Source organism: Podarcis muralis, chromosome 16 (genome assembly GCF_964188315.1).
Source record: "Podarcis muralis chromosome 16, rPodMur119.hap1.1, whole genome shotgun sequence".
Classification (NCBI taxonomy): domain Eukaryota; kingdom Metazoa; phylum Chordata; class Lepidosauria; order Squamata; family Lacertidae; genus Podarcis; species Podarcis muralis.
In genome coordinates, this window is record NC_135670.1 from 3,349,373 (window position 1) to 3,375,813 (window position 26,441).

Below are 26,441 nucleotides of genomic sequence, written 5' to 3' on the forward strand. Positions count from 1 at the left end.
GGGAGTGGGGAGGCCTGGTTGCGGGAAGAGGATCAACTTCCTCACATGATCCTTTGGCAAAGATCACATCACTTTTCCAGCTGGCTCAGGCTAAACTTCAGCTCTGACGGGAAGTGGATGGGAAAAACAGTTTCCAATCCACTGCTACTCCTGCTCAGAGCAGAGGGATATGGATCTACTCTGAGTAGAGCTTAGTTAGCTGTAACCTAATAAAGAATAAGTAACAAATTTGTTGCTTCAGCAACTTGAATATGTGAATTGGAAACTAAGTTATAAGAAAGACGAGGTGGACAATATGAAATAACTATACTATGTTTATTTTTAAGATATAAATAACGGAGATACAGCATTTTGAACTTAGAAACATAGTATTTGAAAGATACAGTAAGATATGAAACAAGGTAACAAATTGCTGGTGTTCTAATTGCAAAGAACGCAGGGTTCGGAAGATGTGGGGAAGTCCAGTTGGAATGGCAAAAATAATTTGGAAAGTTGGTTTTTATGTACCTCTTTTTCTCTTTACCTTTATTCTTTATTCTTCATTCTGTAAATTTCTAACTGTTGGAAAGAAAACTTAATAATTTTTTTTTTTAAAAAAAAGAATAAATAACAAATTTGCTAGGTACTTTCAAAACATTAAACTAGCTTCGCAAATAACACAAACCCCATTTTGCAAAAGGAACAGTAGAAAGTCCTTCTTCATGCAGCACATAGTTAAACTGTGAAATTTAGGAGGCAATGATGGCCACCAAGCTAGATTGCTTTTAAAGAAGATTAGAAAAATTATTATTATTATATATTTATTATTGCTGTTTAATTAATTTGTATACCACCCTTCATCTGAAGATCTCAGGGCAGTTCAGAACAACAAAATACAAAATGAGAATACAAAATACATAATAAAACAAAAACAGACCGAGAACTCCCCGCTCCCAGAAACACATTTTAAAAGCTATAGAATGTTTAATCAGCCAAATGCCTGGTTGAAGTGAAATGATTCTGCATGGTGCCTAAAGATATGTAATGAAGGGGAGCCACTGTAGAAAAGGCCTGTTCTCATGCTTCCACCTTCCAGATCTCTTGTGGAGGAGGGCCTCTGATGATGATCACAGGGTCTGGGTAGGTTCATATGGGGAGAGGCGGTCCACTTAGAGTTATCGCGGTCCCAAGCCGTTTCAGACTTTATCGGTCAACACCAGCATTTTGAGTTGGGCCTGGAAACTAATTGGCTACCAGTGTAGTCAGGCTAGGATCGTTGTAATATGCTCAAACCACCTTGCTACGGTGAACAACCTGGCCACTGAATTCTGTACCAGCCGACGTTTCTGAACCATCTTCAGAGGCAGCCCCATGTATAACACGCTTAGTAGGTTACTGGAGTAGATAGGGGCGCAGCTGGGCCATCAACCCAAGCTGATGGAAGGAACTCGGTATCACCGAGGTCACCTGAGTCTTAGGTGACAGCAATGGATCCAGAAGAACCCCCAAGCTGCATCCCTACTCCTTCAGAGGGAGTGTGACTCCATCAAGAGCTGGTCACCTCCCATCCATCCAGTCTAGGGAGCTACCTATCAAAAGTGCCTCTGTCTTATCTGGATTGAACTCCAGTTTGTTGGCTCTCATCCAGTCCAGCACCAAGGCAAGACACTGGTCCAGCACATCCACAGCCTCACCTGCAGATGTAAATGACAAGCAGAGCTGAGTGTCATATTGCTGACAATGTGCTCCAAAACTCTGGATAACCCCACTCAGTGGTTTCATGTAGGTGTTAAACAGCATAGAAGATAAAATTAATGGAGGAGAAGACTTCTGATGGCTGCTAGTCATGATGACTATACTCTGCCTCCATAGTTGGAGGCAGCAATACTTCTGAATACCAGTTGCTGGAAACCACAGGAGGGGAGACGGTATTTGTGCTCAGGTCCTGCTTGCAGGTTTCCAACAGGCTTCTGGTTGGCCACTGTGAGAACAGGATGCTGGACTAGATGGGGCATTGGCCTGATCCAGCAGGCTAGTCTTATGTTCTTAATAAGATATAGCAAGGCGTCAAAGCAACACCGTTTCCCAGGATTGTGTTCATTTTTCATGGAATTGGGGAAAAAACTGTTTTGAGAACATACCATTTGGAAAAAAACTATACTCAGGCAGCTGGGGAGTGGTGGGTGGGCAGGGGGAAGAGATAAAACATCTGTCTGGGCTTGTTTTGACCCAATACAAATCTTTGATATGCTCCCTCGGAGCCAGTGTGGTGCCTTGGTTAGAGTGTTAGGCTGGGGGGACCTGAGAAATCCAGGGTTCAACTCCCCACTTAGCCACAAAGCTCTTACTGGGTGACCGTGGGCCAGTCTCACAGTCTAGCCTACTTCGCAGGGTTGTTGTGAGCATGAAATGGGGAGAGGGAGAAAGAGCCACAGACCCTGCCTGCAGCTCCTTGGAGGAAAGACAGGATATAAACATAAGAATAAAGAAATGAATTAAGGCTTGCTTGCCCCAGAGCATCATGGCCTCGTACGACACAACCCACACACCTTTATTTGAGTTTCTGCCATTTAGCATAGCGGCACTGTGAGGATCTATCTTGCGTTTTCCTTCTTGAATATTTCTGCAAGCTGCCTTAGAGTGTTCAGAGCTGCAGAGATAAAAGAGTAGAATCTCAATCAAGGCTGTTTCTCCTGCTGGCTTTGAAAAGGAGATTTTGGGATTGATTTGGAGCTGGTTTTGTTGTTTCCCACCCCCATCCCTTCCAAATTCTGGGTTGGGCAGGCACAGGGCACCAAAACCTACAGCAGCAGGAATGTGATGAGCAGTTGACCTTGAGCTCACTTTGATTTGCTAAAAATTGTCATAAGTCAATGCTTGTGCATGTGTGTATATGTATGAATAACAGGGAATTTCCAGCTGGAGATTTGTAAGGCCCCACATGACACAGAGAAGGCAAGAGTCACATCTAGCAACACAAAATGTTCTGGCTCCCAAGCAAATGAAGTGGAAGCCAGGCTAATGAGAATTTGATTTCAGAATTCAGACTGCTTTTCTTGATCACAATGGCTGCTTGGGGTTTATGTCGTGTTGGTGCCATGGATGCTTTGGGGGAGGGCAGCACACAATACACAGAAATTAGAAAACAAATGAATGAATACCCCATAGGGGTGGGATCCTTGGGCTGGGGGCCGCATGTGGTCTCAGGACTCCCCTGAGGCCACACCCCTCACCCCAGGCCACACCCCACCCTCAATCTCCTGGAGACCCTGCATTGGAGGGGGCTCTAGATGACCCTTGGGAGTCCCTTCCAACTCTACAATTCCATGAGTATATGATCCTATGAGTGCTTTCCCTTGACTGGAAGGCATCCTTGAATGGTTAGAATGTTTCTTGCATACCTGGATGGAAGATGGAGAGAGGGGTGGTGGTGTAGACATCTCTGATTTTTGCATGATTTGAATATAGCCTTGCATGGTGGGTAGTTTAGGTGGGTAGAAAGGAAAACCAGGAGGTGGGGGATCTTAAATGAAAAGATGTGACTTGAGTCACCAGCTTCACATCAGGAATGTGCTCTTTTTGCAGAAAACCACAATTCTGGCAGCACAGCAAACCAGAGAGGTTTTGATTTTCAAAGGAGAGCCTAACTGCAAACAGCTTACATCCAGCCTTTGCCAATGCGGTGCCCTCCAGATGTTTGAGGACTACAACTCCCATAACCTCCGGCCAACATGGCTGCAGAGCACGGCTGGGAGGACCAGGTTGGTTGGGCCAAATCTCTTTGGGGGACGCGTTTCAGAAGCAGGACTCGATCCAGAAGCAGAAAATAACACCTGGGTGCATTTACAAGGAAACCATGTGGAAAGTTAAGATGTCAGTCGCCCCCACCTGCAGATGGAGGTGCAAAAGAGGCTCCCTTTCCCACGATGCATGACTCTTGCTAACATCTGGCAGCTGCCCAGGGGTTGCTTGTTTTTGCAGATCAGGCCAGAGGCAGCAGTTGATTTTCAGAGCAGACAGAATTACACAAGGCATAATTATTAATTAACAGGTGGGATTCGACGTGCCAAGGTCCAGCAATGGTTGCTGCCTTGGATTAAGGCTTCCTAGCTGGCAGTGACCATATAAAGCCACTTCCAGACAACCTCTTTATCAAACATTTATCCTGATCTGTCTGCAGGGATGTCAGATGATGTTAACTATTTCAGGAGCCTTCGTTCTAATTTGTTTGTGGGGAGGTTAGATGAGGTTGTGTCAAACAGAGCACCAGTCCCACACTTCCTGGGGTGGATCTACACACAGGAAAAACCCGCTATAAATATGTCAGAAATTAAATCGTTATAACAAGGGGGGGGGCCTATGTAAATACTGCATAGAAAATTTGTTTGCTCTCTGGCATCATCTGGTGTTGCATGTTCATAACACATTCAAAGTGTTGTTTTTTGACTAATTTGGCTGAGTCCCTAGTATGTTCTGCCATTTCTTTCCTCTGTCACAAGAAGTTTGATCTTCCAGGGAAGCAGGTTTTGTCATGCAAAAGCTCCCAAACTGCTACGGCCTCTTTGAGGCTGCCGCTGTTGGCATAAGAAGAATACTGTAGCCATCTAGTCCGGCCTCCTGTTCTCACCGTGGGCATCCAGGTGCCCCATTGGGGATCCCAGAAGCAGGACCTGAGCACCAGCGCTGATGGGAACTGGAGTCTAACAACCTTCTCTTGACCCCATCAACATAAGAAGCATGACAGAAGAGAGAGCCTTTTCTGCGGCTGCTTCCATATTGTGGAATCCCCTCCCAAGAGAGGCCAGGCTGAGGCTGGCTCCCTCCTCGCTTGCTCTTTCCGCCAGCAGGCTGAGCGAAATCTTCCTGTTCAAACAGACCTTTGGAAACAGGGGACTCAGCTACATTGGCAAAGAAGAAACACTTTATATTCATTGCTTATGCATTCTAACACTGCAACGCCAGATGGCACTGTGGAGTTCCATTTTTGCCAACCCGATTTCTCATACAAAGTTTGCAATGCATTTAATTGAAACGCTTCTTTGATGTGTCTAGATTGAGCCTGAAGTGCAGGCGATGCTGATCACCGGGCTGCTGTCAGGCCAGGCTGTGCTTTAATACCTAGTTTTAAACGTGTTATGATGCATTATAATCACTGCTTTTAACTAGGTTGTTTTTATTGCTTTGTATTTTTGTCCTCAAATGTTGTAAGCTGCCTTGGATCCCAACCTGGTAATAATAATAATAATAATAATAATAATAATAATAATACAGTACAGTAATAATAATATAGTAATAATAATAAATATTACTTATTACTTATACCCCACCCCTCTGACTGCTTTCACCCAGGTACTCTGGGTGGCTTCCAGCATGAAAGCTTCCCGATACAGGGCTGCCTTCAGATGTCTCTGGAAAGTCTGCAGTTGTCTATCCCCTTGACATCTGAAGGGAGGGCGTTCCACTGGGGAGGGTGCCACCGCCAAGAAGGCCCTCTGCCTGGTTCCCTGTAACTTTGCTTCTCACAGTGAGGGAACTGCCAGATGGCCCTTGGAGCTGGACCTCAGTGTCTGGGCTGGACGATGGGGGTGAAGACGCTCCTTCAGGTATACTGGGCTGAGACTGTTTAGGGCTTTCAAGGTCAGCACCAACATTTTGAATTGTGCTCAGAAATGAACTGGGAGCCAATATACAAATGCATTAAACAATTACAAAATCACATTGGGAGTGTCACAGACTAGCCATTCTTTTGTTAAGTGAGACATGAAGAAATTCTTGATTTGTCTTTTTCTGCTGCCCTGGAGCTGCTGCTAAGTCTGTTTCTTGCAGGGACCTGATCTTACAGTCCTCCTTAAAATGCAATCTGCAGCCCAGTGCCCTCCTGATGTTGTGGAACTACAGCTCCCGTCAGCCCCAGCCAGTGGGAATCGTAGTTCCCAAAGATGTGCAAGGGTTGGCTGATGAACACGTACAGAGCTACTCTTTCAGAGCTTAGTTAGTGCAAATGCAGGACCCATTTCCCCTTCCCTCTAGCATACTTCCTTCTACAGGAAGATCATTCAACCCGGGCAGCTGCTCTACTGAGCAAAAGCTCCACCTGTTGGTTCCCCCACAACTATAAAAAGCACAGGAGCCCTTTCAGCTGAAGCAGGGGGTGGGAAGGAGGAAGTGGGAAACTTATGACTATATTGCTGCTGGTGGTGGGTTCCCTCCCCCCGAAAAGAAATGGGAAATGGGTTATAGGAGGAACTGACTACTTTGCTGCAAGCCATGAAGCGGTTTTCTTCAGGCACAAAATCTGAGCTGCTTCTTCACACACACACATACCAGTTTGCTAAACTATCTCACATGTATCCCTCCTTTCCTCCAACTAGCTTGAGGGGGCGCTATATCCTCTCAGCAACCCTGTGAGGTAGCTTAGGATGGGAGGCAGTAATGGATGGGCCAAAGTTGCCCCTGTGGGAGCTTAATGGCTGAATTTGGCGGTGGTGGAGAGATTTGGTCTATTTGTCCAAAATGCCACAGCCAGACTACTGGCTGGGATTCCATTTAGATCCCACATAACCCATCTTAAAAGCAGCTGCACCGGTTGCCAGTTTGTTTCTGGGCCCCATTCAAGGTGCCATGATGGCAGCGGGTTGGACTAGATGACCCCTTTGGGTCTCTTGGAACCCTGTGTAAATAAAAACACACCTGAATGTGAAAGTGAAGCAAGAGCACTCCCTGGTGGGACAGGCCCAAAGTAAATCAATATATACTGTTCTGCACACCAGTAGATTGTGGGAAATGTATAAATTGTCCCTGGGCCTCTTCAGAGCCACCCTGCAGCATCATAGAGGCAGAAACTTTAAAAGGGGTGAGAGAAGCAGAGCTTAACCTCTGATACAGGCTTTGCGGAGGCAGCTATTCAGAAGCCAGTGATGTAAAAAGAAAAAGGCAGAGAAGTTTAACTCCTGGCTAGAAGCATCAGTTGCAGGCATCTCAACTATTCAACTGGCAGAAGCAGGAGGCTGAGAGATGGGGGGGGGAGGCGGGGGGATGCTCTGGGGCAGTGTGAGGTAGTGGTTAAGACACTGAGCTAGGGACTGGGAGCAGAATTGGGAGGCCTTTTGCTGTAGCTGCTGTCATCATGGCGTTGCATGTTTACCTGAGCCGAGTAAGGCTGTAACCATGTCAGAGATCTGAGGGAGACCACCAGCTGAGCATGTAGAACAGCCCCCGATTGAATCGCTGGCAGTTCCAGTTTTAGAAATAATCTCAGCCAGCCAGCCAAAGTAGGCATCCCTAAGTGAAATGGACCAATGTTCCTGCATTGCAGAGGGTGGGCTACATGGCCACAGGGTCCCTTCCAACTCCGTGTAAGGCAGCTGCTACGTGGTTTGTGTCCATGTAGGAGAAAGGTTGTGGTTGCCTTACAACCCATACATTTAAGGCTCCACCCCCCCCCAAAAAAAATCCTGGGAACTGTAGCTGCGTTTCCCAGCACCCCAACAAATGACAGTTCCCAGGATTCTTCGGAGGTTAAATGTAGTGTGGCCAAACCGCTTTTTCCCTCTGTTGAGGGAGAGAGAGAAGTAATGGTTCTTATTAAAAAAGGATTAAATGAGTTTACATAGATCTCCTGATAGCTATTTATGCACAATAGAGCCTCCAGATATAGAAGCAATATATCCTGGGAGTACCAGTAAACAGGGCAAGCTGCTGCTCGTTTCTGGCTGTTGTGGGGAAAACACCCAGTGTAATGAACCATGGATTATTACGTAAACGAGCCATTGGCTCTGCAGAAGTGTCTCTGCCAGTTCACAGGTCTGCTAGGAAAAAAGAAGAAACCTATGTCCAGTCTCATTAAGAACCACGATCTGGAATCTTCCTTTATGTTTTTTGCAAGTAGCTCAGTGATGAGGGGGGTGGGCTGCAGCGCAGTGCACTATGGGTAAAGTGGCATTGGGGTGGGGAGGTGGGCAATGTTCAGGCTCTTGGGCAGGAGAGATGGGTGCTGCCTTCTGTACCACGGTTTCTTTCTTACTGCCAGGCTGTGCCCCATTGCATGCATGCTCAGGGTGCCTTGTGGGTCACGGAGCATCACGGGTACAGGGAAGGGTTGCAGCTCAGCAGCAGAAAACCTGCCTTGCATGCAGAAGGCCCCAAATTCAATCCCCAATGGCATTTCCAGGAAAGCTGGGGAGATCCTAATCCTCGAGGTGTCAGGTACACACCACTTTTGAAGTACTGGTCAGGTGACACCCCCCCCCCCGCAATGCCCCACCTCTGGAAACAGACTCTAAAGCACAGCCTGATGAGATTCTGAATCCCAATGTCTTCTTGAAGAAAGAAGTCTATTCCACAGCACATGAGCCTGAGCTGCCACAGTGGTCCAAGTTAATCTGGCCCTGGGGGAAACACCATATTTCAGTATTCTTAAAACCCACCAGCTGAAATTCAGGCAAAAAGAAACTCTTTTCTCATCAACGCTGAGCACAACATCATGAATAAAACATATGGCATATCGTTTATTTTGCATAATTGCTCTGTTAAGCCAGGGCAAGGGACAAAAGGCCGACACGAAAAACAGTAAAATGCTTCTGAGATATGGGCCCACAGACATCATCAAGCTGGTCCTGTTCATCATGAGGGCTAGAAACTTGATTTTTTTTAAAGTACAAAAAGGGGGGGGGGGGAGAACTAGAAATTATCCAGAAGCTGAATTCTGCAGTCATTACTAAAAAGTTATTGTTGCTTTTAAATCGCAAAGTGGTTGGTACCATATTTTTGGGACGCCAGGAGATCAATCCTTTCGCTTTGGCAAACAATGGCTGAGTTTTGCAAGATAGAAACGAGAATCGCCGTGGGCTTTTAAAAGAATTTATCCTGATCTTTCATTTTTCCTTCTCAGAAAAGACAGAACTGCATTGTTACACTATTCAATATCATATACATAACATCTGGAACACGAGAGGAACAGTCTTCCGCTCTATCCAAAGCCTGGGGTTCACCCCACTTTCAACTGTGATTTCTGAAAGAAGACAGTGGTAGATTCCAAGAATTCAGGCTTCATGACAAATGTTAAGTATATTTCGATGACGATCACACATCTCTGGAACAAGGTTCCCATCGTCTCATCTCAATTCTTACTCCCCACCCCCTAGAACAGGTGAGCAGGATAATGCCTGGATTGGGATAGAGAGACAGGTATGTGTGTTCTTTCCCCCCCACTGAAGAAGGGGGGGGGGGGGAGAGGGGAAGACATCACCAGGAACAACAGATGGACAGGAAACCTGTTCAGATTAAATCTGCTTGTTTCCAGAATTGTGTGAGCGCCGGGGGAAGATTGCAGCCCTGTCCCGTTTCACATTAAGAGAGGGATGGATACAAAGGGGACCCACGTGAACCCCGAAATCCTCAACAATGCAACAACAACAAAAAGCTTTTGTGCTACTGATGCTTTTTATGGCTTGGAAATGTCCCCCGTCCTGAAGCGTTACAAGAAAAAAGAAAGCCAAGAGGGTTCCGCTAATGAGCGAGGCCCACTTTTAATTGCACAGGTTATGGGAGGAAACAGGGCCAGCTTCAACGGTGGATACCTTCTGTCTCATCATCCCAGAAGGCAAACACCACACTTGCTTGTCTGGGTTTCCAGAGAACAGAGGAACCTGAGGGCTTCCTTCAGGACAAGCCATGCCTACTTTTTCCTTGACTAGCCAACTGCAGCCAGCTCCGATGTCCCCCAACTTCCTTGTTGTTCCCAGTGCCGGCTGGCATCCCAGTTCCCCTATACATTATGGGGAGAGCACAATGCCCTAAAGACATACACATCATTCAAGCCCTGGTGGGGGGCTTGGCGGCTGCTGGGAAGGGGGGGGGGGATTTGAGAAAGTTGCTAGCCCAGCAGGGTGAACCGTTGGGGTGGGGGCAGGCAGACCCCTCCATTTCATTAACACTGCTCGAGGGAGATAACGTGCAAGACCTGAACACATGAGTGCGGACGCTAGTGAAACGGGTGTGCGGCAACGAGTTTCTCTATATTCCTCGGGTGTTCACAGGTGACGGAATTACACAGCGCTTTAAGCATCATTTCAGGGGGCAAATTCTGCCCCCATTCCCTGACATCGTATAAACAAGAATACAATTTTGATATATTTATATATATATGTATATATGTATAAAAGGTTATGGCGTAGGGTGTTTCTTTTTTAAAAAACCAAACACCCATTGAGCTTTTAAAAATCCCTGATGATCGCACACTGAGCATCGTCCACTCATCGGGCTCCCCAAGTCCTCGCGACTGCTTTTGGACTCTGCACACGCGGCTTTCTCCAAAACACAACCGGTTTGCGGCAGGTCTGCCGGGAAGGAGGGAAACAGCGGCCTCGCCGGAGGCTCCACCCAAGCTGGGAACGAGCCGGACTCCCTCTGCGACGCCTCGCCTGCAGCGCTTCTGCTTCCCAGAAGTAGGAAGACTATAGCAGTCTTTGACAGAAGTTAGAAAGGGTTGGGGGAGTCACAAACACTCCTCCCTTCCTGCGTCGCTACACGGGGGGCCAGGGAAACAGCACCGTCTGCATAGATCTTTTCCCATCCTTATTCTGAAAAGGGAGGGAACATGTTCAGCTCGGGAAACTCTTCGTTGTTGTAGCTGGCTCCCTGTTCCCCCAGCATGGACAACATGTCCTGTAAATGAAAGGGAATTCGAAAATGAGAATGAAATTATCGTTGCTTGGGTGACAGTGCCCTGTTATCTTCTAGGACGGGCAGAAAGTGGTTCCTGAATGTAGGAGAAGGGTTTCCTACTTGCAAACCTTTAACAGCACCCCCTAAAATGAACCCTACCCTCAATTGTGCTATGTAAAACCTTTATCCGTATTAACTCAGATTGCTTCTGCATCATACATTTAAAGCACCCTTATACCACTTTAATAGTTACGGTTTCCCGGAAAGAATCCCGGGGACTGTCCTTTGTTAAGGGTGCTGTGAGAGGATCTAGAGCTGCTGCCGGTCTGTGTAGACAATACTGAGTCAGGTGGACCAACGGTCTCGCTCAGTATAGTGCAGCTTCTTGGGTTATCAGTGCTTTTAAATAAATCAAAGATGGGGAAATAGTGTCGGCTGCTGGAGGTTTAAATCCTGGTTTGGATCCCTAGCAAGAGGATCCTTGGTGTCTTGGCCTCTGTTTATAAAACAGGGGGGCAGGAAAAGTTACTGGAATCGTGGCGGAGGGGAGGTTGACTGACCGGGAAGACTTCCGACTGGTTTGGTGGTGGCTGCTGGGCGTGCGACTCGCTTGGACTCTGTCCGTGGTGCTGACCCTGCCACTGCGACCACACGGCGACCCCCTCCGCTGCCCGGGGCTGGAACGGGGCTGGGGCCTGCCCGCTCTCTCCAGCAGCTTTGAAAGGAACAAAAATGCGGTTAGCACTGAGTGTAGGAGACAGACTGTTCTTTCCCCATGCCCTTGATAACACGCTTTGGTCTAGATTGACTGGTTTGGCTTAGAAGGAGTTGGTGGGCGGAAACGCCCTGCTTTGGGCTGCAGAAAGAGGTCTAACAATCAGAAGTGGGACAGAAGGTAGATCCCAGGTGGATTCACAGGAGATGCCCTCCCTTGTGAGGTGCGCCTGTCTCCCTTGTTATTGACATTCAGGAAGCATTTGAAAGTATTCCTGTTGGAAGTCTGAAAAATACTGTTCCCGGCAACCATGAAATGATTGTGCGGTTAATGGCATGCTCTGAATAACTCTTGCAATGTTACAGAGACTTTGGACATATTGGAGAACTGAAATTTGGATGAACTCTAATATGCAGTTGATTAAGAAACTTAAAGCACCCACAGAGGGGAGGAGGGTAGTCCTAAGATTTGGGAGAATCTTGTTTTATTTGAAACTTTTCTTTTATTGAAAAACGTTAATCGTGATTTATTTTGTAAAACCAATAAAAATTATTTCAAAAAAGAATTGATTGTGCAGTTGTTTCCACAACAAACACATTTAAAAGGATGTAGAATATTAATCAGCCAAAGGCTTGGTTGAAGGGAAATGTTTTTGCCTGGTGCCTAAAGATATGCAAGGAAGGTGCCAGGTGGGCCTCCCTGGGGAGAGCATTCCACAAGCGGGGAGCCACTACAGAAAAGGCCCTGTTCTCATGTTGCCAGCCTCTGGACCTCTCTTAGAGGAGGCACATGAAAAAGGGACTCAGATGATGATCTCAGGGTCCAGGTAGGTTCATATGGAGAGAGGCGGTCCTTGCGGGCTCCTGTTATGTTCAGGCATGGTCTCCCCAGCCCTAGCAGAAGGTGCCTGGAATTGAACCTGGGACTTTCTGCAAGCAAAGCGGGTATTCTTCTGCTGAGCTCCGGCCCTTCCTGCTGTGCTCAACATACACGCCCATCATTTCACAGCGTTGCTTCTGCAGAACGAGGAACTGCACGGCGACAGAGTCCTGCCTCTTCAGCAGAAGGATCACCACTTGCAACTTCCAAACCCGGTGGGGAACACTCACCAAAGCTGGCGTTGCGGCTGGCAAGGCTTGGGTAGGCAGACCCGCCTGGCGAAGCTGTGGAGCCTTGTGTCGACATGGGGCTGAAGGAGGACGGGGTGCCTTGGAAGGTGCCCATGGCAAAGGAAGGCGGCCGAGTCTTAACAGCGTGGGAAGCCGCCTGCTAGAAGAGCACAAAAAAGAAATTTAAACAGTGAGCAGATAAATAAAAAGCAACTGGTAGGTTACAGGAAGCTGGAGTGTATGTCCTTGCAGGAACAAAATGTCATTCCTTGGGAGATTTTTGAGCAGAGGCTGGATGGCCGTCGGTTATGTACAATCTCGTTGAGATTCCTGCATCGCAGGGGGTTGGACTAGATGACCACCAGACGTCCCTTCCAACTCTACAGGTCTATGATTCTATGAGGCAGAAACTTTCTATACTCCTAAACCAGGCCCAGTTCCAGCTCCTCCAGCAGACACGGCAGCTTGTGACTATTCAACACAAAACTGTGGCTAAGCCCACTTCGTACTAGGGATGCCCATATATATGGTTTGTAGGAAAAAGACAAAAACTACCTGGGCAGTGAAAGACGTGCGTGTTGTCCCTGAAGCCCACGTGGTCCCGGAAACCTGATCGGGATTGGAGTGGCGAGAGATCTGGGCCAGGATCTGACCCGCCGAGGCTGAATGCGGTGCCGTGGGCAGCTGCTGCTGAATGACGTTCACGGGGGGCACCATCGTGCTGCTCCTACAGAGGCGAGGAAGAGGGCAGAGTTAAGGGAGGAAAGGCCAGTGTGGCTGAAGAGGCACGTAGAGAGCTGACATGCAATTCATTCTTTCATTTGTTCGCTCAGTTTCTGTCTCGCCTTTCTTCCGAGGAGCTCAAGGCGGCATATGTGGTGTTCCCCCCGCCCCCTTTGATGTAGGTTAAGCTGGGAGACTGTGAGCTTGATGGCTGAGTGAGGATCTGAACCCTCACTCACTCTAACTGCTGCACTGCGGAGGCTGGGCTAAACTGGAAAGGAACCTCAGCCAATTGCAGGAGTCTTGAGACTATCCCTTGGACCTCACCTGAAGTTCTCGGCGGGACGAGGAGCTATGAAACTGCTTCCCTGAGAGAAGAGGGACTGGCTGGCGGGCAGAGAGCCAGAAGAAACGGCTTTCGTCTGGTCTGATTGAGAGAGAGAGAGAAGCATGGTTAGCCCCGACCTGGCCACCCAAGAACGGGATATTGGGTGGTATCCAACGAAGACCTACTGATACTAATGGGCCTTATTCCGAGAGACTGGCTCTCTCCTTGCCCTTCCTGCTGGCAGATGAAGATAAATTTATTCTGACAGGCTTTTGGGAATGACTGTTTTTAAGGAAAGGGCTTCTGACACTGCCATGCTGCTTTTTTATTATCTATATTTCAATCTGCCTTTATGCTATTTTCATTCCACTCTAGTTTAAACAAACTATTTTAAAATATGCTTTTAGCTTCTTGTACTTTCTCTGTGCCACTTTAACTTGTGTAAGTCGCCTTGAGTCCTGGCCTGGGGAGAAGGCAGGATTTAGAAATAAAAACAGCTAAATAAGGAACAAATCCACCACCTTCGTTAATTTCAAGGGGTCCTGGTCTTAGCAGGACTAATGCTGGATCCAACTCATAGGAAGCTATAGCATAGGAGGCTGCTTGGGCCCATCTCGCCCAGGACTGTCGACACTGACAGCAGCGCCTCTCCAAGGTTTCAGGTGAGGTCGGATGTCCCCAGCCCTACCTGAATATGCCCCTGGGGATTGAACTTGCGACCTTTGGCGTTCCCCAAGATTTCTCTCTTTTTTTTCTCCCAGGGGATGGACTGACATGGCTACCGATTACCGGCTCTGATTTCCCACCCCCCGACCCCAACCCTCTCACCTGTGCTGATGCTGCTGTAAATTTCACTGAAGCGAGGGTCCCGCTCCTGACTGAAGAGGGTCTCTGCTTTCTCCAGAGGTTTGCCATGGTCCGGGCCGGTGGTGGCCACCGGTTGAACGGCAGCCTGGAAGGAGATGAGCAAACACAGGGTTGCACAGTCAGCTCAGTTCTACTCCTGAGTAGATCCTCTGAAATCAACGTGCCTAAGGTCAGTCAAACCCATTAACTGCAGAGAGTCTTGAGTATGATTAATGTTGGATACAATCTGCAGGTGTCAACATATGCACACACAACTAAATAAGTGATTAGCCCAGGGATTTATTTCCATTTCTATCCCCCACCCTGCCCCGAGAGTTCAGGGCACCACACCCCATTCCTCCTCCCCTAATTTTATCCTCACATCTACCCCGGGAGGTGGGTTAGGCTGAGAGATGGCAACTGGGCCCCCGGACACCCCAATAAGCTTCACGGCGGAGCAAGGATTGGAATCTAGGTGTGTACTAACATAAATCCTGCAACATGCCACTTAAATGAGAATGGACGGGGTGTGAGAATCCTGTCTGGATTGCCACTCCACAAAATCTATGTTTTCATTTCTGTGCATGCAAAGGGGGCAGGCTGAAGGATGGCTGAAGAGGGAGTTATGGGGGGGAAAGAGTCATTTCTTCCTCTCATGCCACTGCAGTCCTGTACTGAACGACTCCTCTAGTCGCCAATGGCGACTGGCAACTCCACAGAGGTGAGCGCCGTGAGTTCCTTCCAGTGGAGTGTGTGGTCTGCCAAAGGAGGGACACAGTGATCCATGTCAGCGGGTGTGTTTGTGTGTGCCCTCTGTCAAGTCTCAATTTGGGGCAGGGAGCTGGGACGAGTCCCCATGGAAACTCTTGAAAGCTTTGCCGATTTACCTGGGTGTGGTCGTAACTGGCTAAGCTCTCCCTGACAGGGACCACGTCGACGTCGGTTGGCTGTGTCGCCTGCTGCCTGAAACGCAAGCCATTGTTAAGAGGTTAGGAGCTGGTTGTGGGTCAGAGGAAAGTGCCACAGAGCAGGGAGAGGAACTGAGAAGAGCTTACAAGGTGCTCCGACACCTACATGCCCCAGGGGCCTTGGGATAGACCCCTCACAGAGCAAAGGGCCCCAGGGTGACTCCAGCCAGCCCTCCCCCACTTACCTCGTCGCCAGCTGGGCAGGACTCATTTCCAAAGGCAGGCTGGCGTTTGGGCCCAGTTGGGGCCGCTGCATCTGATTGGCCAAGGCAGGCCGGGACTCCTGGCTGGCGTTCCTGGGGGGTCATCGGGGAAGGGAAGGTCAGGGATCGGAGGGAGTCAATTGCAACCCTCAGAGCGTTCCAGCGAGCCAGGGGGTCTTTATGCCCCTCCCTCCTCTCAAGGCTGTTTTTGGCGCCTGCTAAAGTCTTTTTTGCTACCCCCCCACACACACAATTCTTTTTACACGTATCTGTTGGTTTTAAATCTGCATCTTGATAAATTTCAGGCACATTTGTTTTTAAAGCTTGATTGCAATCAGTTTAAAAACAAAACACGTTACACTGTTCTATGTAAGCGACTCCATAATAAATGCAAAATCTGGCTTTGATTTCTCTGAAGCTCCCCGTCTGAAGCTGGTATATGGAAATGGAATGGATGAGTGTATGGGTGTGTGGGGTTCTTCCCACCCCCAAGTGAAGGGGCAGAAATAGATTGTGCATAAGCTTACTCAAGCCGACTGCCACAACCATCTCTCAGAGGTCACCCGCCCCTCCACGACACCACAAAATTATTTTAAAAATACACTGAAAGATGGGCAGTGGGCAGATAATTGAGAGCAGTCTCCAATGTTGGTGCTACTCAAAGCAGAGCTACTGAAATCAATCAACATAACTTAGTTCCATTCATTTCAATGGGTCTACTCTCAGTAAAACTTAGCTGGAGATGATTCTTAGTCTTTAGCTCAACCTGCCAATGTGTCCCAGTTTCAGATTTGGGGATGGTGAATGTATGGATTCACTCAAGGAAATGACACTAACATGACAATATGGGGCAGACCAAGAGGAGAGCTGGTGTCCTGATGGCTGAGGGGGGCGGCATTATGGGTCGCATCCCATGCCAGTCCTACTCAGCAGCAGACCCAATGAAACTAATGAACCTCCTGCTGCGGATCTGGGCCTATGGCTGGCCACTGCGAGAACAGGATGCTGCATGGGCCATTGGCCTGATCCAGCAGGGTTTTCTTATGTTCTCCAAGGTAGTCAGGTTCTGTAGGTCTGCTCCAATTAAGGCTAGCGTATTCCCTGACATCACAGCAGGGATGTCCAATCAAGAGCAAAGATACTCAGAGCAGACAGGCGGTTAAACCAAGGGAAGGGCAGAAAGTAGACTGAGATCTGTGGGGAGATCTCAGGGCAATTTTGCAGTAGATCAACAAGGGATTCTGACCCCAGAGCAAGAAAAAGCAAGTTAGGCAGCTAAAATGGAGAAATCTGAACTCACAGTTAGCAGATCTTTGTGTGTGTGCAAAAGAGCTGTGACCTCTGGCACTGGAAACAAATCCCTACACTCAGAAATGGGACTGGAGGCTCCTTGCTCCTTAATTCTAAGGGCGGCAGCTAACTAAGTTCCAGTCAGGGCAGACATATGGAAATCTATGGACCTAAGTTAGCCTGTCCACTGATTTCAGTGAGTCCACTCTGCATAGGACTAGCATCGGGTACCCAAAGGCCACATTCACACCACAAATTTAAAGCACGGTGATGTGACTTTAAATAGCCATGGCTTCCCCCCCAAGGAATCCTGGGAGCTGTAGTTGATGCTGAGAGTTTAGGAAGAGTATCATGTTCCTTTCCCAGAGCTACAATTCCCAGAGAGGCTTATCCCTCTTTCCCATGAAACTCTGGGAATTGTAGTTCTGGGAGGGGGACTAGAGGGCCTTCTAACAACTCCTAGCACCCTTAACAAATGACATTTCCTCTAATTCTTTGAGGGAAGCTGCGACTTTTCAAAGTTATATTTAAAAGTGAATGTGCCCTGCCTGATTTTGCTTCTGGCTGGTAGGTCTTGGGGTTCAACTGAACAACAACAGCAAAAAAGGCAAAGGAGATTTGACAACCCAGAAGCAGAACTTCTTATAATGCATTTTGCTTAAAAAGAGGCTGGAATGAAGCTAAGGAGGGGGTTTTTGGGGTGGGAGACTGCAAAGCCCCCTCCGCCCTGCAAGTCTTTCGAGGACACAGCGAAAGAACAGGCCCCGCTGCCAGTGGGGTGGGTGGGGGTGGCACAAGGGGTCCCCGCGTACGTACTTCACATTGGTGTTGGTACAGATGATGTACTCTATCTCATCTGAGTAGGGGTTCTGGAAGGTGAAGGAGCTAGTTCTCATCCAGAGCCATTCTTGGTTCTTGGACCGGAAACGGAACATGACGGACAGAACTTGGCCTTTTAACTTCACCACCTGGAAAAACGGGGTGGGGGGTGGGGGTTTGTTTTGGTTTTACGCCGGCAACAGCAGCAGCCACAGCAGAGGGGCGGAAAAGAAGCCCCCCCCCCCCTCAAACAAGACATGCAGTTCCTGAAAGGGCAGCGCTTATCCTAAGACCCAGGATCAGAAGAACCCCAAGTAAAGCTCCGCCACTTTGGAGCTTCCCAATCTTAGCCCCCCACTTCGGCTTTCTAAAAAATGCCAGCAAAGGGGGCTAGTGCAAGAGACGACATTGGGTTGGGAGCTGCAACTTGCCTGCCCTCTTTTAATGCCACCACTGGCTACAATTCCTCCTTGCCTGGGATTTTGGAGGTTGCTTTCCCTAGGGCAGGTCTTCCCCCTATGCCTCTCACCCCCCCCCCTGCTTTGCACCCCAAAGGCGGTTTTGCCTGGCTGGAGATGTTTCCTCGAACTCTGATCCTGCCTCTCGCTCACCTGGACAGAAGACAGAGAGGCATCTGTGTGTGTGTAGGAGCCAATCTATTCTACAGAACTCAAATTTACGTCCTTGGCCCCACCCACCAGTGGCATGTGGCCCCCGGAAGGTTGCCAAGAACGGAATGCGGCCCTCGAGATGAAAAAGTGTTTCTGCATCCCGCACTAGGGCACCTGGCAGGTATTTATTTCCATTTTCCACAGATGTTGATGGTTATGGGGTGGAATGCAGGATTGTGAAGGTCGTGAAAAGCCAGCTTCCCCTCCCTCCCTCCCTCCCTCCCTCCCTCCCGGGGCTTTGGAAAGATGGCCTGAAGTTTGTGCTCCAGACCAGGGAACGGATTGGTCTATAAGGCAGGCATGTGTGCAACCTCTGGATCTTGCTGAACTACGACTCCCACCAGCCCTGACGGCAAGCCTGGCCAGGGAGGAGCAGGATGGGAGTTGTAGTTCAGCAACCTCAGGAGGGCCCAAGGCTCCCCCTGCCTGCTCCGACGGCATTCAAAACGCGTTTGCCAAGGGGTGTGTGCTGGGTTGTTGTGCAGATGCCAGGCTGAATCAGTCATGGACTCGTGGCTGGTTTACCTGCTGGAAGCTGTCCCTCAAAAGCTGGTGGTCTTCCGGATGGCAGAAGTCAACAATATCCTTTCCCAAGAGTTCCTATTTTTTTGTGGGGGGCAGGGAGAGAGAGAAAGAGTCAGAATGTCACTGCTGAAGGCAGGTTACCTCTGAATAAAACCAGCCGCTGGGAATAGCAAGTCGGGAGAGCTGTTGCTGTTGCATGTGGGTCTCCTTGTGAGCTTCCCTATGGGGCATCTGGGTGGTGTGCTATACTAAGGTTACCAGATTTTTTTCAGTGAATCTGGGGACACTTTTCAACTTCAGTAGGAATGATAAGATTTTGTCAGAGGACTGATTTCTAAATCGGGGGACTGTCCCCAGGAAACCTTATGCTATACGCAGCTTTCATTGATTTGAAAGCTGCATTCAACTCAATTTCGCGAGTAAGACTCTGGGAGAAGCTGAACTCCTCAAATATAGACAAAAGACTGCTGTACTTGATTAAATGCTTATACAATGATACTGTGATGAAAGGCGCACTGCTCTACAAATGGACAACTTACAAGTCACAAAGGGAGTTAAGCAAGGGTGTATTTTAGCCCCGGCACTGTTTAACTTATATATAAATGATATTGTCCAGGATTCTGGACTAAGTGGGCTTTTGGCCTGGTCCCAGGGAGCCAATGTGCCCCCAGCTCTTGCTGGAAACCCCCTCCTCCAGTTCCCCGCACCTGCGGCTGGTAGCCAACGGTAGCCACGCAGCGGTGGTCGACGAAGGTGAAGAGGCAGTCGGTGTTGTGCCGCGAGATGAACTCTGTGGGCTGGCAAACGGTGTTTATGTCCACGCAGCTGGGCGAGCTCGTGACCTGCAAGGGAAGGGAGACGCCAAGGTGTTAGGGGCCGGTTACAGAGTGGGGGCTCGGCAGGGATTGGGCTTCCCGCTTGGAGGAGAGACAGCCCTTTCCCCTGTAAGAAGGCAAGTCAGCAAGTGAGGGGAGGCAGGAAACTCTGCGGAAGGCCCCTGATTATTTCTCTCCTTTCTCTTCTTCGGCAGCGGATTCTCCCTAAGAGCTGGGAGAGGTGAGGGACTGGGCCCTAATCTCTGCCATGCGCTCACTAAACTGGCCATCTCGCAGGGATTCTTTAGCCATGATTCCCGCATTGTAGAGGGTTGGACTAGATCAGTGTTTCCCAACCTTGGGCCTCCAGCTGTTTTTGAACTACAATTCCCATCATCCCTGACCACTGGTCTTGCTAGCTAGGGATGATGGGAGTTGTAGTCCAAAAACAGCTGGAGGCCCAAGGTTGGGAAACACTGGACTAGATGGCCTTTGGGTTGCCTTTCCAACTCTCCTACAATTCTACAAAAGTGGCCTCAGGCAAGCTGCCAGCCCCGCCCTGGAGCAACACAGGGGACAGCAATTGTGGTGCGGCTTTTGAGGCTCTCAGATAAGGACACCTGCTGCGATAAGGTACGAAGAAGGCTCAGCAATCGATGGCAACCTGGTTCCCGCGTCCTTTTGGGGCTTGAGGGAAAGGCTAACTCACCTGCAGCCTGCCGATGGCCACCAGGCAGAACTTGCTCCCCTGCCCAGCATCTGGGTCGTCATCCGGGAGGGAGACCCCTGTGGGTGGCAAGAAGGAGGAGTTGAGCTCAGATCCAGGACAGGCTTTTCTCAAAGGTGGGTTCTGGTCTTAGTGGGTCAAAAATATATATGTTATTGACCCCATGTGGCTGGTAGAGTGGGAGAAATTTGGTGGAGGTAGAGAAGGACCAGCATTGTGTGAAACACTTCTGAACCAAGGGGTAATTAGAAGCCTTTGAAAAAGGGGGTCTCCATGCGGAAACGCTTGCAGGGTAAAATTAGTGGGGATCTTGCTATGGGAAAGGAGGGAGAAAACAACTGACAGAGGGGAAGAGAAGGGATGCAGTAATTTTTTTAAAAAAATTGCTAGTGAATTTAAAAAAAGAAAGATGAGGGTAAGAGGGAAGTGAAGGAACCTCAGAAAGGAAAACTGACAGTTATGTAGAAGAAAAAATGAAAACAAGGGAAAGAAAATCTGAGCAAGTTAGGATGCATGGCATTATTTAAGCATAGATGCAACCTGAGCATAGGATGGAGGGGCTCACAGCATTAACACTCCAGCAGATATTGCCTCCTCATTAAGTTCCCAGCAAGATTATCAAATTGTAGCTTTGGATCCAGAACAGTGCAAGACAATCCTGTGTGTCTCCAGCTTCCAGCATCAGCCAACACACACACACATTTTCTCTCTCTCTCTTTTTCACACAGAGCGCCCCCTGGCCTGTCGTTCTCCAGCCTAGGATGACTTGGCATACAGACAGGTAAGGTGGGAAAAGACCCCCCCACTGGTCTCTACGGCAACCAAGCCCGCTCTTTGGACATGTAAATGGCAGTACTTCAGTGGCCAGCTAAAGTTGGAATCTTGCGAAGAAACTTGTCTGAGCAGTTCAGTGGTTTCTTTTACTAGACTCTAAACCCACTGGATACAAGATCACAGGCCTGGAAGGGACCCATGAACATCGTCCAGACTTCCCGCCCTCCTGATAAAAACCCTGTAACACTTTATTTTTAGAAGAACAGGACTTCAAAGTAACAGGAAATAAATGAATTAGCAGAAACATTAAAAAGGGGGTCTTCCAGAATGAGACATTCAGGTGAGGTTACCTGCCGGTGGCCAGGCTTTGATGTAGCCTGTGCAGTGGACCACGACAAAATGAGGCTCACCATCCTTCACGGCACCCAACCCATTCCTGGAAGGAGGGAACAGAGAGAAATATGTTGCCAGGGCTGCATTTGCTGGTCTTACTGGGGGTGCAGGGGGGATGAGAGTCCACCAGAACTCTCAGCAAAGCAACCTGTCAACAAAAACCTCAGCTCTACCCCCTGCACTGATTAAACAAATGTGAGAGGCAGCGGTGGTATAGTGGTTAGAGTATCAGACTAGGACCTGGAAGATCAGAGTTTGACTACTCCGCTTTGCCACATGAAGCTAACATTGGGCTGCTCGCTACCCCTTATCAGCCAACCAAGCCCTGGCTCCCTGAACAACCAGTTTTACCGGGTCCTGTTTCTCATAAAGCTGAGGCGGTTCATGGAGACTGGATCCACCGTGGCATTGCCGCATCTGTGGAGCGAAGAACAGAAACAAACTCATGTTACTTCCATTTTCACCCAAAGACTCTGGTTCCTCCCGCTCCCTGCAAGACATTTGTATCTTCACTTAGGGACCAAGCTGGCCCACAACCCTTTGCCTGCTTCCTTGTGGCAGAACTACACAGATTTGCTTCCATGCAGCCTGGCCAGGGAGCACTCCCAAAAGCCATGCTGCGGCTGCTTCTGGTCATGAAGCAAAGAGTCTACTGGATCAGGCCAGGGGCCCATCTAGTCCAGTGTCCTGTTCTCACAGTGGCTGACCAGATGCCTCTAGGAACCCCACAAGCAGGAATTGAGGACAAGAGCCCTCTCCCCTCCTGTGGTTTCCAGAAACTTTTATTCAAAAAGAGTTTGGATTTGATATCCCACCTTTCACTCCCCTTCAGGAGTCTCAAAGCGGCTAACATTCTCCTTTCCCTTCCTGCCCCACAACAAACACTCTGTGAGGTGAGTGGGGCTGAGAGACTTCAGAGAAGTGTGACTGGACCAAGGTCACCCAGCAGTTGCATGTGGAGGAGCGGGGAAGCGAACCCGGTTCACCAGATTACGAGTCCACCGCTCTTAACCACTACACCACACTGGCTCTCTAACAATGCAGTTGCTGATTAATGTGACAGCTAGCCATTTCTGGGGACTTTTAAGGCTGAAGGGGAGAAACCTGGAGCAGGAATCCCCACCCCAGCCCTGCCTGGAACTTAATACCCTTGTATGTTTTTAAATTTGCTGTAAGTCACCTGGAGACTGCTATATATCAGGCAACTGACGAACTGAATATTAATAATAATATTCTCTCCTTCCTCCTCACCCACAGAGCAGCGGCGAGTGTGTGAATTAACACTCGTTTCAAAATCTCCCCAATCCATTTATATTTTACAGCAGGAGGCTTTTAAAAAATAATAATAATATTAATATACAGATTTGGCAGTTCGCTGAACAAGTGGTTAGTGGGGCTGTCCTTCTGCGCAATAGATTTTCTACATAAACCAGGTCCCTATTGGAAGCTTTGCTTGGGTTTTCTCAGGGCTGCATTTTTATTGAAAGGTTTGTTCCCTGACCTGGGTATGAACCAGTGGTGTAGAAGTAAATTCTTAATACACTACGTTGCTTGGCACTTTTATTAACAGAAACATGGCCTTGAACGATCTCTCCTTTTCTGAAAGTTCAGCAATGAATTTATTACCGTATTTACTTGAATCTAATGCTCACCTTTTTGGCCGAATTATGCTGTGAAAATTAAGGCACGCTTTAGCTTCGATGGCACATTTACATTTGCCGGCGAATACTTTTTGGGGGTTTCACGGTTCTGAAAATTGAGTCGCACATTAGATTTGATGGCGCATTAGACTCGAGTAAATACGGTAGCTACAATACACTTCCAAAGCACCATAGCGTACTGTTGCATTGCACCAAGGCCTCTTGGCCTGCCCCTCTCACTTTTTCCTAAACTAAAAAGCCATAGATTCTGCTAGAGGAGTTACTGCAGCCCCTGCAGCATTCTAGATCCTTTCATTTGCCCTTCCCTAACCATTTTCCTTTGGGACGTGGGTGGCCCTGTGGGTTGAACCACAGAGCCTAGGACTTGCCAATCAGGTCGGCGGTTTGAATCCCCGCAACGGGGTGAGCTCCCGTTGCTCGGTCCCTGCTCCTGCCAACCTAGCAGTTCGAAAGCACGTCAAAGTGCAAGTAGATAAATAGGTACCACTCCGGCGGAAAGGTAAATGGCGTTTCCGTGCGCTGCTCTGGTTCGTTAGAAGCGGCTTAGTCATGCTGGCCACATGACCCGGAAGCTGTACGCCAGCTCCCTTGGCCAGTAAAGCAAGATGAGTGAAGCAACGCCCAGCTCACGCAAATACGGCATGTGGGTTTTGTACGCGGAACCGAGGAGCCCCGTCCTACCTCATCCGACAAATGAAAGACCGCCGGGATCCCATGCACATCCGCATGGATTGCTGCCCTTCCTTCTTGACGGTCCCCGTCTTCAGGTCCAGGATGCGACCTGGGAAACAGGAAATCGCCATTGTCACAGTCAAAAATGTGAGGGCAGTTCTGCTCAGGAGAAACCTACCTTTCAAGGTTGTTGTTGGTTTTTTTTGCACTCCCCAGCAAAAGGAATGCACATGGCAGACAGTTAAGAATTGACTCAAATGTGGACACTTACAGTAGCTTTTATGGCTCCCAATAACCATGCACTAGCATTGTCTGGTTTGCGCTCTATGGAGCATTTGCAGCAACAGGGAATCACTTCCTTTCCAGTTTATGTACCTGCTCCTGATGGGCTGCGCACACACAGCCGGAGATTATGCCTGCGTGGAAACTTCCCCTGCTCCTCCCTTTTCAATTCCCTCCTGGTTCTGGAAGACAGTGGTTCTTCACTTGCCTGACCTGCCTCTTCCTCCTCTTCTTCCAACCCATCCTGTGCTCCACCCTCCAGCTCTGAAGATTCCCCTGCCATAGACTCTTGCCTCCTGGCTGACACAGGCCCACACAATCATTGACCGCCTCTGCCAAGTCAGACTCCAGCCCTCTCCCCCCCCCCCCCCCGCAATGCACCCTTACCAGCACTCTGCCAGTCCCCAACAGCAGGAGTATTCTGCGATGTAAAAACCTCAGAAGAGCCCTGCTGGATCAGGACCAAAGGGGGTGTGATGACCTGTGACTCAGGCTCGGACTCGGAACCAGAGGAGTCTCAGTCCGCACCGGATCCTTTGCCTCAGGCATCATCTGACCCTAGTCTGGGGCCTGATTCTGAAGAGTCCCAGTCTGCACAGGTTCCCCTGCAACAAGCACTAGCTGGGCCGAGTCAGGGGCCTGATCCTGCCCTGGCTTCAGATGTGGGGATGACCTCGTTGCCTCCAGCTGGGCCGTTACTTACAGCTGCTCCACTACCAGTTGGGTCAGGAGAGGCTGAGGCAGCTTCTGGGTCTAGTCACCCACCGACGTCTCCCGAGCTGCAGAGACTGAGGTCTGAGAGAAGGAGGGACCTGAGTATTCGCAGGAGGAGTGCTCGCCTTCGGGCGAGACAGGGAGGTGAGTCGCCGGGGGATCAGGACTGGCCGTTACCCCGACAGAGATAAAAGGCTGTTGGACCCTGCCCCAGGTTGCGGGAGCAACATTGATGTATGCTAGATCCTATACCTGTCCTTGCCTGGTTTCCTGCCTTGCGTTCTGCCTTGGCCCTGTCGGACTGACTCCCAGCAGAACCTTTGGATTCTGGACTGGTCCTGGACTGTGTGTTTCAAGGGTTACCCCCGGGCCCAGCACAGGGGGCCCATCTAGTCCAGCATCCTGTTCTCACAGCGGTCAAATGACCCAAACCACCCAGGAATGTAGATAGATTGCCTCAGGACCTGGAGGTTCAATGGGAACATCTGAAGAGCTGGATCAGGCCAATGGCCCTTCCAGTCCAGCATCCTGTTCTCACAGTGGCCAACCAGGTACCTGTGGGAAACTTGCAAGCAGGATTTGAGTTCAAGAGCAACTCGGCCCTCTTGCGGTTTCCAGCAAGTGGTATTGGGTTCTGCTTCCCCGAGGTGACTGCATTGTTGCCATTCTGAGCGGAACGGGGGGCACTCCTGCGCTAAAAAGCAGGGCAAAGCATAAATCCTGGGACATCCACGGTTATGAAATGCTAACAGGATTTCAGCAGGAATTTACAGGATATGCGCCGACTGGGATGGTGGTGGCTGGACGGCCGAGCTCACCTGTGAGGGCGTTTTCCGACGTGGAGAGCTGTTCCCGCAGCTTGTCCACGTCGTCGGGGTGCACCTGGTCATAGAGGGTGCTGCCGAACCACTGGGACTGGGGCTGGTTCAGGACGGGTGTCACAGAGTCGGAGACGTAGACCACCCGGCCCGTCTCGCAGGACACGATGAAGAGGAACCCATCGGCCGCCTCCAGAATCAAGTGTTTGAGCTCCTGCAGAGAGAGATAGAGAGATGGCAGAGCATTAAGCTCAGTAGTATTCACACTGACTGGCAGCAGGCATTCCCATCGCTACCTGGAGATGCCAGCAATTGGATCTGAGACCTTTTGCATGCAAAGCCTGTGCTCTACCCCTGAGGAATGGCTCCCAAAAAATTACTCAAGATTCTAGTCCTCATGACTCTGAACAGGAACATTGGGAGCTACTTTGCCCCAAGCCAAACCCATGATTGCCCCACTTAGACCAGCACTGTCTACTCCCTACTTATGCACATGGAGGCCCTGTACGTAACCCCCGCATTAAGGGGGGGACAGACGCCTGTGTCGGAATTCCGTACGGCCGACCTACTCCTCCTCAGACGTTCCTCCGACGGTGATTAACGACCTAAGCCTTTGATGAGGCTTCAGGCACGTTCCCTCATTACGCAGAGTATCCAAGCAGCAGAAGGACAAGAAATATAAGCTACATTGCTAGGTTTTATTTCTAACTACACAAACAGAAAAGAATATACATCCTCTCTCTG

At 49.2% G+C, this 26,441-nt stretch overlaps 1 protein-coding gene across 3 annotated transcripts in view; it reads right to left on the reverse strand.

Annotated features, from left to right (window-relative positions):
* Positions 1–8,466: 8,466 nt before the first annotated feature.
* The window catches only part of ARNT (aryl hydrocarbon receptor nuclear translocator), a 36,250-nt gene continuing 18,275 nt past the window's right edge, over positions 8,467–26,441 (reverse strand). For 2 of the 3 annotated variants that reach the window (XM_028709093.2, XM_028709091.2), the window contains 16 exons: positions 25,698–25,911; positions 23,893–23,992; positions 21,902–21,967; positions 21,508–21,593; positions 20,366–20,442; positions 19,549–19,683; positions 18,842–18,916; positions 17,643–17,794; positions 15,519–15,629; positions 15,253–15,328; positions 14,348–14,471; positions 13,519–13,618; positions 13,024–13,195; positions 12,469–12,628; positions 11,205–11,359; positions 8,467–10,644 (listed from right to left, as the gene is read on the reverse strand). In XM_028709093.2, coding sequence (XP_028564926.2) covers positions 10,555–10,644; positions 11,205–11,359; positions 12,469–12,628; positions 13,024–13,195; positions 13,519–13,618; positions 14,348–14,471; positions 15,253–15,328; positions 15,519–15,629; positions 17,643–17,794; positions 18,842–18,916; positions 19,549–19,683; positions 20,366–20,442; positions 21,508–21,593; positions 21,902–21,967; positions 23,893–23,992; positions 25,698–25,911 — 1,893 coding nt within the window. In that variant the 3' untranslated portion in view covers positions 8,467–10,554. The remainder of the gene's footprint in view (positions 10,645–11,204; positions 11,360–12,468; positions 12,629–13,023; positions 13,196–13,518; positions 13,619–14,347; positions 14,472–15,252; positions 15,329–15,518; positions 15,630–17,642; positions 17,795–18,841; positions 18,917–19,548; positions 19,684–20,365; positions 20,443–21,507; positions 21,594–21,901; positions 21,968–23,892; positions 23,993–25,697; positions 25,912–26,441) is intronic. The other variant, XM_028709092.2, reaches the window with a different exon arrangement.